This window comes from Ipomoea triloba, chromosome 8 (assembly GCF_003576645.1).
Source record: "Ipomoea triloba cultivar NCNSP0323 chromosome 8, ASM357664v1".
Lineage (NCBI taxonomy): Eukaryota > Viridiplantae > Streptophyta > Magnoliopsida > Solanales > Convolvulaceae > Ipomoea > Ipomoea triloba.
The window spans coordinates 7,079,947-7,091,346 of NC_044923.1; the positions used below are offsets into that span (position 1 = coordinate 7,079,947).

Genomic DNA, 11,400 nt, shown 5'->3' on the forward strand with positions numbered 1-11,400 from the left:
TTATAAATGTTCGTGATCTAATACTTCTATGAAATATTGCAAAGGTCACAAAAGCTGAAAAAGACTGTAAGTCTATCGAATACACCATAAAAATTAAATTAAAAAATAAAAGCATTTTACAAATACAATGATAAAATCTTTTAGAATAAGAGTCAAATAAATTATCGAACTACACACAAAATTGCAACGTAAAATCATGAAGTTAATTTCATTTTTGGTCCTAAATTTATAGGTGGCAATCCACGGTCCTAGTATTATTGTGACATGACTATTTTTTGTCTTTTATTAACAAATCAGTTTAAATATCGTTAAATACAATGACATTATGGTTCAACATATTTTGTATAAAAAAGATTGAAATGTTTTTGTATTTAACGATATTTCAAAGATTTTGTTGCTGGAGGACTAAAATTAGTCATACCACAATAATACTAAAACCAAATGAAGTTTAATAAAAAACCAAATGAAGATGTTCTAATAAAAAAAGGACTAAAAGTGGATTATTACTTATAAATCTAAGACCAAAAATGAGATGACGAAGACCTCTCTATGTTGGAGACTGAAAACAAAGGCGGAGGGGGTTAAGTTTTTAATCATTTAAAAAAATATTTTATTTAAAATTATTAAAATTAATTTTTTTAATAAACTAAACACTCAATAAATCATTTTAGGTTCAATTATATTTTTTTAGTTAAATAACTAAATTATAATTTCGCATATAGTTAGATGACCTATTTAATTCTTATATTACAGATCCTATTAATGATAATTCCACTAATTCCTATTTAATGTTTCACTTTTAAACAACTTATTCATGCAAAATTTCCCCGCCATATACACACAATTTGATGAGAACCGAATTTATATTCTACACCCGAAGAATATTTGATAAGTGCAGAACAATAACTTGAAGAGATCTTTGAAATATGAAACATTGCTAATAATTAGTGTGCCAAAATTCATTCAATCTTCAGGATAACAAAACCAGGCAAAACCATAAAGCAAAAGCTGACAACAATAATAAATGAGCATCCTCAGTTGTATGTTTGAAGGGCTTTAAAAGCCATCCAATGTAAAGTTGAAAGTTACCAAGGCTCAGAATCTACTTGATCTTCTTCTTGGGCCTCAACTGCAACAAAACAAAAAAAAAAAGTACTTTAGGAATTAGGAATAGTTGAAGTAGGAAATGTGCCCACAATTGCATGAAAACAAACCTGATTACTGTGCCCACACTTCTTTTTACGGCAGTTTACAGCACGGGGATGCAAGCGAGCATAACACCTTATGAAATAGCATTATAAAGATTAGACAAACAAAAAGAACAAGGGGAGTTTTGTAGGTGCATAAATAGAACACTTAATAATTAAACAATATTACCACAACAAACTTTATGTTAGAGACAATATAAATTATTGGATGACAAGTGGCTGCTCTAAACTTAAAGTAATCACTTTTATATTACGGAAAAAAACCAATCATAAATTTAATGAACTGATTTATAGCACCACACCGAAAAACAGATAACTTTCTTCCACAAGGTTAACTCAAATGAAACAGCATATTGGAGCAACAAGAGGAATTAAAACAGAGAGCTGCAAAGCAGAGGGGAATGAATATGGCAGAGTTGGATTTGACAATGGATACGGGTCTTTCACCACGTGGTGTGGATAGACTTGATACCCTAGTTGTCAAAAAGATGACAGGTTTTCACTATTTTATCATAAAATATATATGACGTGTGCTTCACAACATTCAAATTCGGTAAAAGATGCTGTATATTGGCCACATTTGTACCACACAGAAAGACTATGTTGTTTTCCAAGATCAAACTTATATTTGTATTGAACAATTAAACACACCACTTCATAAACAAATAATTACTAAACAATAGGAAAAAAATTAAACGAATTTATTGAGAGATGTAGAGGTGCCCGGAGAAGTCCTTAGCTGCTTCACATATTTTTGAATGATCATATAAGTCAAGACAGCTACTCGAAATACAAGAAATGCATAACCAAATCTCACCATAGGAAATGCAGCCAGCTAAGCCAATATCAACTATGAAAGGGATTTAACTCTCAAGGGTTCTTAATTACACTTCAATAACCACTAACCAAACAGAAATATCCTTACAGATACAATAGATGGGAAAAACACACAACCACACCCGCATGTAGAGGCTTTAAGATGAAGTCAGGGTTAATGTTAGAATATATATTAAATATATCTATTTATAAATGAGAGAAAGAGAGGTACGAAAGACGAAAGGAATCAAATGTAGGGATAGAATTTTTAATTTTGCTTCTACTTCATTAATTCACACCATATTTCCGTAATACAACATATATATATAGTAAACAAAGATGATAAGAATAATAATTAAATCACACACCACTCATATTCTACTATTCCTTGTTTTATGGTTTTATCTACTCTACATCCTTAAAACATTCCATGTTTTAAGGCAATCCACTTGGTTTATTTATTTAATAATAATAAATATTATTATTAAATAAATAAACCAAGTTGATTGATTCAAAACATGGAGTCCCTTAAGACATAGAATGATTTAAGGATGTGGGGTAGATAAAATCATAAAACAAGGACAGTGGAATATGAGTTATGTGTGACTAATTAGTATGCTTGTCATCTTTGTTTGTTATGTAATTATATATATATATATATATATATATATATATATATATATACTAAACCAAAATTAAAAAATTTTATTTGATTCCTTCCTATTTCATATCCTCTCTTTCTCTATATTACATACAAATATATCTTATTAAATATATATAACAGTTAACTACTACACACAAAATAGCCAGCACTAGAAATCATCAACATTTCAACATCAAACAAATATGGGTACAAATATGGGTTCCAAGAAGCCAATTTTTATTAAATACAAATATATTTTATTAAATATATCTAACAGTTAACTACTACACACAAAATAGCCCTCTCATGTGTACATAGCACTAGAAATCATCAACATTTCAACATCAAACAAATATGGGTTCCAAGAAGCCAATTTTTATGAGCTGAATCAGCCCAGAAGTTAACAATTATTATGCATAAATAAATATTACTCCGTAATAATTAAGATGAAATTAAAACAGAAAGAAGAGTTAGATACTTACTTGCGGCAGATCATCTTGTCTTGATTGTACTTCCTAGCCAATGCCATCAAAGAAGGCTCAATAATTCCACCACGCAGCCTCAGCACCAGATGCAGAGTGGACTCTACATTACCATTCCCAAATTAACAACCAAAGAGTTCAGCTCCATAAACTATTATTAAAGAATACAGAGCACAGAAACCGCAGAACGTGAAAAATATTTCGAAATGTAAAGAATTATAGGCATGCCTTTCTGAATATTGTAGTCTGCAAGAGTGCGGCCATCCTCCAGCTGCTTTCCAGCAAAAATCAACCTTTGCTGATCAGGTGGGATTCCTAGACCACCATAAACACATGAATAATAAAACAATATAAATTTAAAATCACCAAACAAAAAAAAAAAAAAAAAAAAAAAAAAAAAAAAAAAAAAAGGAGAGGAAATGTATACCTTCCTTGTCCTGAATCTTAGCCTTGACATTGTCGATTGTGTCACTAGACTCTACCTCGAGAGTGATAGTCTTTCCAGTGAGAGTTTTGACGAAGATCTGCATCTTTCACGGCTCTGGCGTGCCAAACTCTGCGGCCTCCTGTCTTCTTCCGCTCTTCTGCCTCCTTCCCTTTATGTTTCCTCGTTTTAGATTTAGGGTTTTGAAGTCGAAGAGTTGGGCCGACCGTAAATTGGGCTATATTGACTCTTTTCTAGCCTTTTTCCGTTAGTGTTTGGTTTATATTTTTTGACTAAGGTGTTTTTGGAAATCAAGAAAAAATGACTTTTGGAAAATAAGTAATTTTTGAAAAAAAAAATTCGCCAAAGACCTTGTGGTTAAGTGGCACCCGGTGTCCCGATTAACACTCTCACATAGATGATGAGAGTGGGTTGAGTGGGTTTGAGTCTCAGTGGAGGCAACTGTTGACTCGTTGTGCTTCAGTGTTTGGTTACTTTCCAGAAAATTATCTTAGTGTGGTTGGTTCATTTAATTTTAAATTCATAGACAAAAATATTTAGCAGTGCATTGATGTGGTAAATTACACGGGGTAGGGTATTAGTATTCCTATTTGAATGTGGGCGGGGAGTGTACTAGGATACAATATGTGAGCTCGAGATAATGACGGTTGTGGGCAGTGCATTGATGTGGTAAATTACACGGGGTAGGGTATTAGTATTCCTATTTGAATGTGGGTATTAGTATTCCTATTTGAATGTGGGCGGGGAGTGTACTAGGATACAATATGTAAGGTGTTGAGCTCGAGATAATGACGGTTGTGGTCGGAGGTTTCCGAGTTGGTAGTTATAGAGAGAGTTTCCAAAATATCCCCCTAATGTTGCTTCGTGGAGTATTTATCAGTGATTTAGAGATTACATGCCGAGGGGTCGGCATGCGTGCCACACGTTCTCCATGAACTCGGTAACCCGGTCGACTAAAGGGAAGCATACATGTGTAATTGTATATCTGATTATATGTTCCCTTGCTAAAGTATGTTATAGTGCTAAGCTTCNTCCTGAATCTTAGCCTTGACATTGTCGATTGTGTCACTAGACTCTACCTCGAGAGTGATAGTCTTTCCAGTGAGAGTTTTGACGAAGATCTGCATCTTTCACGGCTCTGGCGTGCCAAACTCTGCGGCCTCCTGTCTTCTTCCGCTCTTCTGCCTCCTTCCCTTTATGTTTCCTCGTTTTAGATTTAGGGTTTTGAAGTCGAAGAGTTGGGCCGACCGTAAATTGGGCTATATTGACTCTTTTCTAGCCTTTTTCCGTTAGTGTTTGGTTTATATTTTTTGACTAAGGTGTTTTTGGAAATCAAGAAAAAATGACTTTTGGAAAATAAGTAATTTTTGAAAAAAAAAATTCGCCAAAGACCTTGTGGTTAAGTGGCACCCGGTGTCCCGATTAACACTCTCACATAGATGATGAGAGTGGGTTGAGTGGGTTTGAGTCTCAGTGGAGGCAACTGTTGACTCGTTGTGCTTCAGTGTTTGGTTACTTTCCAGAAAATTATCTTAGTGTGGTTGGTTCATTTAATTTTAAATTCATAGACAAAAATATTTAGCAGTGCATTGATGTGGTAAATTACACGGGGTAGGGTATTAGTATTCCTATTTGAATGTGGGCGGGGAGTGTACTAGGATACAATATGTGAGCTCGAGATAATGACGGTTGTGGGCAGTGCATTGATGTGGTAAATTACACGGGGTAGGGTATTAGTATTCCTATTTGAATGTGGGTATTAGTATTCCTATTTGAATGTGGGCGGGGAGTGTACTAGGATACAATATGTAAGGTGTTGAGCTCGAGATAATGACGGTTGTGGTCGGAGGTTTCCGAGTTGGTAGTTATAGAGAGAGTTTCCAAAATATCCCCCTAATGTTGCTTCGTGGAGTATTTATCAGTGATTTAGAGATTACATGCCGAGGGGTCGGCATGCGTGCCACACGTTCTCCATGAACTCGGTAACCCGGTCGACTAAAGGGAAGCATACATGTGTAATTGTATATCTGATTATATGTTCCCTTGCTAAAGTATGTTATAGTGCTAAGCTTCATGCTCGGGACATCGAGCAGATGAGGAATGTCGGGGCCGATCTCTAGGAAGCAAATATTGACCCATCGCGCCATAGAACTGATAATCCTTCAGGTCGGGTCGGTAAAGAGCTTATCTCTGATCGGTCAAGGTCGGGAAATAACCCGGGTCTGGAGGCGACTCGTACCCGATCAGGTTATGGATATGTGGAGCACTGTAATCCAGGGTATATTCCCTATCAAGTAGTCCACCGAGTCCGTATCTCGAGTCGACGTAACGTGACGAGCAGACGAGGGGCTCGGACTATAATATCCGGCTGTATCCTAAGCTTAAGCTACTTTAGCTTGGCAGATCCGGTGCGAATATAGGATGAGATTGTGGATGGGGATATTTTTTGTTGAATTTTGTAATTCCACTGTACAGGAGCCAATATATATAATAAAATTATTTTGTAAAAAATATACTATATTTTGTACCAACAACAAAAAAAGTTACTTCACTACTCTGCTAACCACATATGCATAAAGTTGACACTTTTTGCGTTTGCGTCATACTCGTTTATAGTAATACAAACGCTTATTGTTCTCTACTATAAACACAAATGTCACTTTTTGTACTAGTGTTTAGTTTAAAAATTAGTAGAATATATTATTCCATAATCTAAAAGGTGTATGTCATGGACAATTTTTTTTATCGAATCTATATCCTAGTGTTTTTTTTGTTTTTTTTTAATTTTGTTGCTCACACCAGTTTATGGTTCATAGTTGGTTCACTTCACTCTGACTTGATTTGTGTTCTTAATCTTTTAGCTTCATTTGAAGACCTTCGATCCAATTATCTTTAACCCCGGTCATGGTGCACCAACAATCCAACATGTTGACATTTTTTTTTTTTTGGTACTCAGAGTTTCCATCGGTTGAACAGAGTGATAAATTCCCTCGCTGAATTGTAGACATTTCTATTGGATGAGACAATTAATCTAAAGATTTAAGATTGCTCTATACCCAATCAAACCCAACATTGACACTTGGTTGAGGAACATGTTGACATGTTGTAATTAAATGTAGGGAAAACGGCACTTTTGGCCGCTCAATTGTTTTACTTTTGGAAATTTGGCCCCTGTCAATTGATTTGGACAAACTTAGTCCTTCAATTGTCCATAACATATTAAATTTAGTCCCTAATTTTATATAATTAGAAACTTTATTAATAATTTTATTTTCATGGTTCATATTTGTCAATTACTCTCCAACTTCATTCTTTCTCCTCTTATCAATTTACGCCATCTTCATCTTCAAGGTTAACTCATCGGCGAAGATGTATACCTCGTTGACAAAAATTCGGAAGGATAAGGAGGCCTTGTTTGATTTGGAAAATACCAACCAAGAGCTCAAGAGTGACTTGAAGGATCTGTGCATCAATGCTGTTGTACAAATTGATGTCTTTAGAAACAAGAAGGCTGTGGTAAGATTTCTTCTTTTGGAGACTTCCATTTGCTATTATGTCATGAAGTTGCATATTAATTTCAAAAATTTTCATTAAAAAAATATTGATTGATTTTGATTGTCTGAGTTAGGGTTCTTGCCATTCAAATGTTTAATGAAGATGGCAGACATTTAAAAGAAAGAGAGAATGAAGTTGGAGAGTAATTGACAAATATAACCTCATGAAAAAAATTATTAACAATGTTTCTAATTATATAAAATAAGGGACTAAATGTGGTATATTATGGACATTTAAATGACTAAGTTTGTCTAAATCAATTGACAGAGGCCAAATTTTCAAAAGTAAAACAATTGAGGGGCCAAAAGTGCTGTTTTCCCTTAAATGTATAATAATTTGTATCATTTTATATATAATAAAATGTGGTATATGGGATGAACTGCGCTAGTCCTGCGGATTCAACTCTATTAACACTTAATTTGTTTGTGTACGTCCTAGCTATTATATTATATATGAGTTAATGTCATATAGGTTCTTTGGGTAGAGTAGTTTTGTCACATTTAATCTTAAACTTTTTTCTTTTTTGAGAATGTTTAATCTTAAACTTTTAAATTAAACATTCGTGATTGTTCGACTTTCAAATTGTTAACATCTGTGGTCCAAATTAACCACACATTGTCCTTTAATTTTCAGAATTTAACCAGCCATGATCCTCCTGAAATAACCTGACCGGTTAAAATTTGATAATTGAAGGATCATGACTGTTACGGTTAACTTGGACCAGTGACAGTAACAATTTGAAAGTCAAAAAATTACGAATGGTTAATTTGAAATTTTAAGACTAAATGTGACAAAAAACACTATATTCGGAGTACCTCATATGGTATTAACTCATATTATATTGTTACTCTAACATCCTATTAAAAATGAAGACTCTTCAAGAAGGCAAGAACTTCATGCAAATAGGTGGACTGACTTTAGCCAAGGCAAGAATAGAAGCCGGAAGAATCCACAAACCCTCTCCACAGATCATCCCGGAAGCCACCGCCGGAACCATAACTTCCGCCTTCCCGGCATTCAATTTCTGCCACAAGAACACAACCAAACTCCCAACACACATATCTATGGCAAAGTACCCTCCAATGAGAAACGGCACCGCCATCGCCATGGGTAGCGGCATAAACTTCTTAATCCTAGGCGGAGAAAGATCTTTAACGAAATTAACAAGAATCGCAAACCCAAAGAACCCATAACAGAGCTGCAAACAGTGACGCGGCAAAGCCGAGAACCCTTCCACGCTAAGAATCGCCATATTTCTATAGATAAGCGCATACGGCGCCTTAAACTCTCCGGCGGGGTTGCCGATATCAAACGCCGTGTAAAACAGAAAAAAACTGAGCGGCGCCACAACACAGCCAATCACAGTCCCGATGGCCTGGCTGAGAAACATAGCCCTCGGAGAAGTCATAGTGAGATGCCCCGTCTTGAAATCTATCATCAAATTGCAGGAAACGTTGGCGATTGACTTGATCAACCCACAGCCGGCGAGGCCCGCCACGACGCCGTGCTGTTTTCCGGCCATCGCCGCCATCATGAACAGCCCCAGTTTGCCGTAGTTGTAGGCCATGTTTATGTCGGTCAAGCCTACGCCATAGGCGTTGCAGAAGGCCAGAGAGGGAGCGATCACGTAGGCGAGGATTACCCAGTACCATTTCACCTCGGGGAAGATGATGGGTATAGCGATCACCGCGATGATCGCCAAGGTTACGTACCCAACACCACCTACCCACATCGGAATCCTGTCTCTCATGAATATTTCGTCTTTTCTCAGCTCTGCTCTCGTCTTGCTCTGCTCTACTGCTGCTGCAGCAATCAAATACTTCCATTACATATATAAACCTCTAATTTTACTATTAACAAAAAATTCATTCAATTATATCTGTGGTATTCTTCATAAGTTATTCTTGGTAGCTCGGGAAATTGTTAGGCAAACTGGTGAAAGAACCAAGTCCAGCACTGAAAATAAAGTTACGCCAAATTCAGGTCACTGGTTTGAGTAAACTGTGCAGGTGTTAATATGGGGAATTATTAAGTCCAGCACCCTATCTCTAAAAAATGGGACAGATTTTAATCTACTGATGACCAAATCAGCTAGTGGCATATTGATTCTTCGAGGACTAAAATTTAACTTTATGTACCACGGGTATAACTAAAGATAAAAAAATATAATTTTTTTAACAAGACAAAGTTACCCGGAAATGAATTTTTACCAGGATCTGCGGTTCTTTTTTTGACCTTGTCAAGAATGCTTAAGAGAGTGATACATAATATCTTGGTGAAGTTGTAGAGCCCATCACCTAGGAGGAGGGAAATGGAGATAAAGACCTGCCATAGTTGAGATGAAACACAGAGAATTGTTAAGCATATAATATATAAAATATAAACGTGTATGATTTAGGTGCAAAATTCTTTAGAAGCTGTGATTAATATTGCAGGGGGGAGAGAGAGAGAGAGAGAAACCTTGTAGCCATTAAGGCTTTTCATACTGGATTCAGGGATGCTTGCAGGGAACCATTCTCCCTTCAACTTCGCCACAACAGGCCACATTACACCCCAGGAGATGATAGCCCCAAGAAGAACCGACACATTCACAATATGGGGGCAGATCATCCCAGTTCCCACATAAGTCAAACTAAAGTCGAAGAAGAATCTGCAGTCCAAAACACAAACAAGGAAACAAAATAAAAAAACACCATTTTCAGAAGATAAAAGCAGAGAGACTTCAAGAAACCCAAAAAGGGAAAGCCTTTAATTAGGAATATATATAACATACGTTTGTTTCCAGGCCTTCAATCCAAAAGTTGGGAACTGTGAGAACCCACACTCCTCTTTCCCAGTGTAAAACCACTGAAAGAAAGCCCACACAAAGCTCCCAGAGAAAAACTTCATGAATCCCTTCACTTGTTTTCTGCAAATCAAGAAAATTACAAAAACCCACCAAACCAGCATCAGAAATTCAGAATCACTCGGTTTAATCAGTCACACCTTGCCATCTTATCACTCTTGGCATGGAATCCATTGATGAGAACCGCAGTTGCCATTCCAGTTGGAAAGGTCAATTTGTAGTCAATTATCAAGATCTGAGAGCATAAACACAATTCCTCAGAAATCAAATCACAGAAATTAAACACACAATAAAATTTCTACAGTACCTTTCTGAGAGGAATCAACACAAAAAGGCCAATGAAGCAAACCACAAGCTGGTAGCCAGTCATCCACCCAATCTCAAGTTTCTTGTAACTGCTAGGATTGTTCCCAACTGTTTCAACCCCTGCAAGCTCATATGTTTTCTTGTTCATCCCCAACAAGTACGATCCTAGTCCCCCTGAAAACCCATTAAAAAAAATATTATGATGTCTCCTATAACAGATACTATAGAATAACAAGTGTTTCAAAAACGATTACTGAAAAATATACTGATGTCTGGAATCAGAGCAGACATAACCTCCGATTGCAATGCTGTAGCAGGCGACCGCACAGGTCTGGATCATCGTATTCTCCTGGCGAGTGAACGGCGCCGATGAAATCCCGAGCTTGCGAAGGAGCTTAGTCCATGTTCTGACGAAGATGAAGGCCAGCAGGGCGGCGGAGACGTTGAAGTTGGGAGTGATTCCGGTGGTGAGATTCAGCTTCATAGCTATCACGCTGTAAATGCATCCAATTACGGCGCTCGCCACCACTCCCCTCACCGTTATCTGCTTATTCCACGGCGGCAAACGCCCCTCCGACGACGGCAACTCCTCTTCTTCTTGTTTCTGATCTTCCATGGCCGCCATTTCTGCCGCTTCTTTCTTCTGGGTTATTATCTGCTCTTCTGAACTCATGGATTTTGGATCGGATAGCTGGGCAAAATCAATGGTGGCAGTACTTAGATTATTTCACGTAGGAAGGAGAATAATGTATGAAAACCCAGAAGATATAAATTGATTTGGCTTTATATATACTATAAGAAAAATAACAACCGTGCATATAGCTAACTTAAAGTCATTTGGCTCTACATGCACACCAAAAAGTTGACCTCTCCAATTCACAAATTGTGACTTCATGTACTGATTCTTTTCTTTTTGGGTGTAATTAATGTTTTCACAGTCAAATATAGTGACTAATTCTCTCGCTGAATTGTAAGCACCTCTTTTTGGATGAGACAATTGTCCTAGAGATTAGACTGTTTCATACTCAGTGCAAATGATCGAACCATTGACATTTGGTTAAAGATGGATGAGTCCCTTTCAAGTACTGATTCTCATCACA

The 11,400-nt window shown here is 36.7% G+C and overlaps 2 protein-coding genes across 5 annotated transcripts; both read right to left on the bottom strand.

The window, feature by feature from the left end:
- Positions 1 to 891: 891 nt before the first annotated feature.
- On the bottom strand, positions 892 to 4,807 carry LOC116026722 (ubiquitin-60S ribosomal protein L40). 2 transcript variants are annotated; one of them, XM_031268090.1, is made up of 6 exons: positions 4,641 to 4,807; positions 3,577 to 3,598; positions 3,378 to 3,464; positions 3,150 to 3,252; positions 1,215 to 1,281; positions 892 to 1,129 (listed from the first exon to the last, which is right to left on the bottom strand). In XM_031268090.1, exons 1-6 carry the CDS (start codon positions 4,719 to 4,721, stop codon positions 1,103 to 1,105), a joined length of 387 nt encoding a protein of 128 aa, XP_031123950.1. In that variant the 5' UTR covers positions 4,722 to 4,807; the 3' UTR covers positions 892 to 1,102. The 2 variants fall into 2 exon arrangements, with proteins under 2 accessions (XP_031123950.1, XP_031123949.1); XM_031268089.1 differs by lacking the exon at positions 4,641 to 4,807 and having other exon boundaries at positions 3,577 to 3,761.
- Positions 4,808 to 7,448: 2,641 nt separating this feature from the next.
- On the bottom strand, positions 7,449 to 11,057 carry LOC116027497 (metal-nicotianamine transporter YSL1). 3 transcript variants are annotated; one of them, XM_031269186.1, is made up of 7 exons: positions 10,595 to 11,057; positions 10,344 to 10,474; positions 10,135 to 10,229; positions 9,923 to 10,057; positions 9,610 to 9,799; positions 9,360 to 9,474; positions 7,449 to 8,952 (listed from the first exon to the last, which is right to left on the bottom strand). In XM_031269186.1, the coding sequence occupies exons 1-7, from the start codon at positions 10,971 to 10,973 to the stop codon at positions 8,027 to 8,029; spliced, it is 1,971 nt and encodes a 656-aa protein (XP_031125046.1). In that variant the 5' UTR covers positions 10,974 to 11,057; the 3' UTR covers positions 7,449 to 8,026. The 3 variants fall into 3 exon arrangements, with proteins under 3 accessions (XP_031125046.1, XP_031125043.1, XP_031125042.1); XM_031269183.1 differs by having other exon boundaries at positions 7,449 to 8,949; positions 10,302 to 10,474; positions 10,595 to 11,056; XM_031269182.1 differs by having other exon boundaries at positions 10,302 to 10,474; positions 10,595 to 11,056.
- Positions 11,058 to 11,400: the final 343 nt, after the last annotated feature.

Excerpts from the sequence above, each read along its gene's own strand:
- LOC116027497 (XM_031269182.1), bottom strand. The coding sequence starts at position 10,973 with ATGAGTTCAGAAGAGCAGATAATAACCCAGAAGAAAGAAGCGGCAGAA. Across the intron at positions 10,475-10,594 it reads CTACAGCATTGCAATCGGAG|GGGGACTAGGATCGTACTTG; the intron begins GTTATGTCTGCT and ends ATGGGTTTTCAG. Across the intron at positions 10,230-10,301 it reads TGTTGATTCCTCTCAGAAAG|ATCTTGATAATTGACTACAA; the intron begins GTACTGTAGAAA and ends TTATGCTCTCAG.
- LOC116026722 (XM_031268090.1), bottom strand. The coding sequence starts at position 4,721 with ATGCAGATCTTCGTCAAAACTCTCACTGGAAAGACTATCACTCTCGAG. Across the intron at positions 3,253-3,377 it reads AGACTACAATATTCAGAAAG|AGTCCACTCTGCATCTGGTG; the intron begins GCATGCCTATAA and ends ATGGTAATGTAG. Across the intron at positions 1,282-3,149 it reads GACAAGATGATCTGCCGCAA|GTGTTATGCTCGCTTGCATC; the intron begins GTAAGTATCTAA and ends CTATTTCATAAG.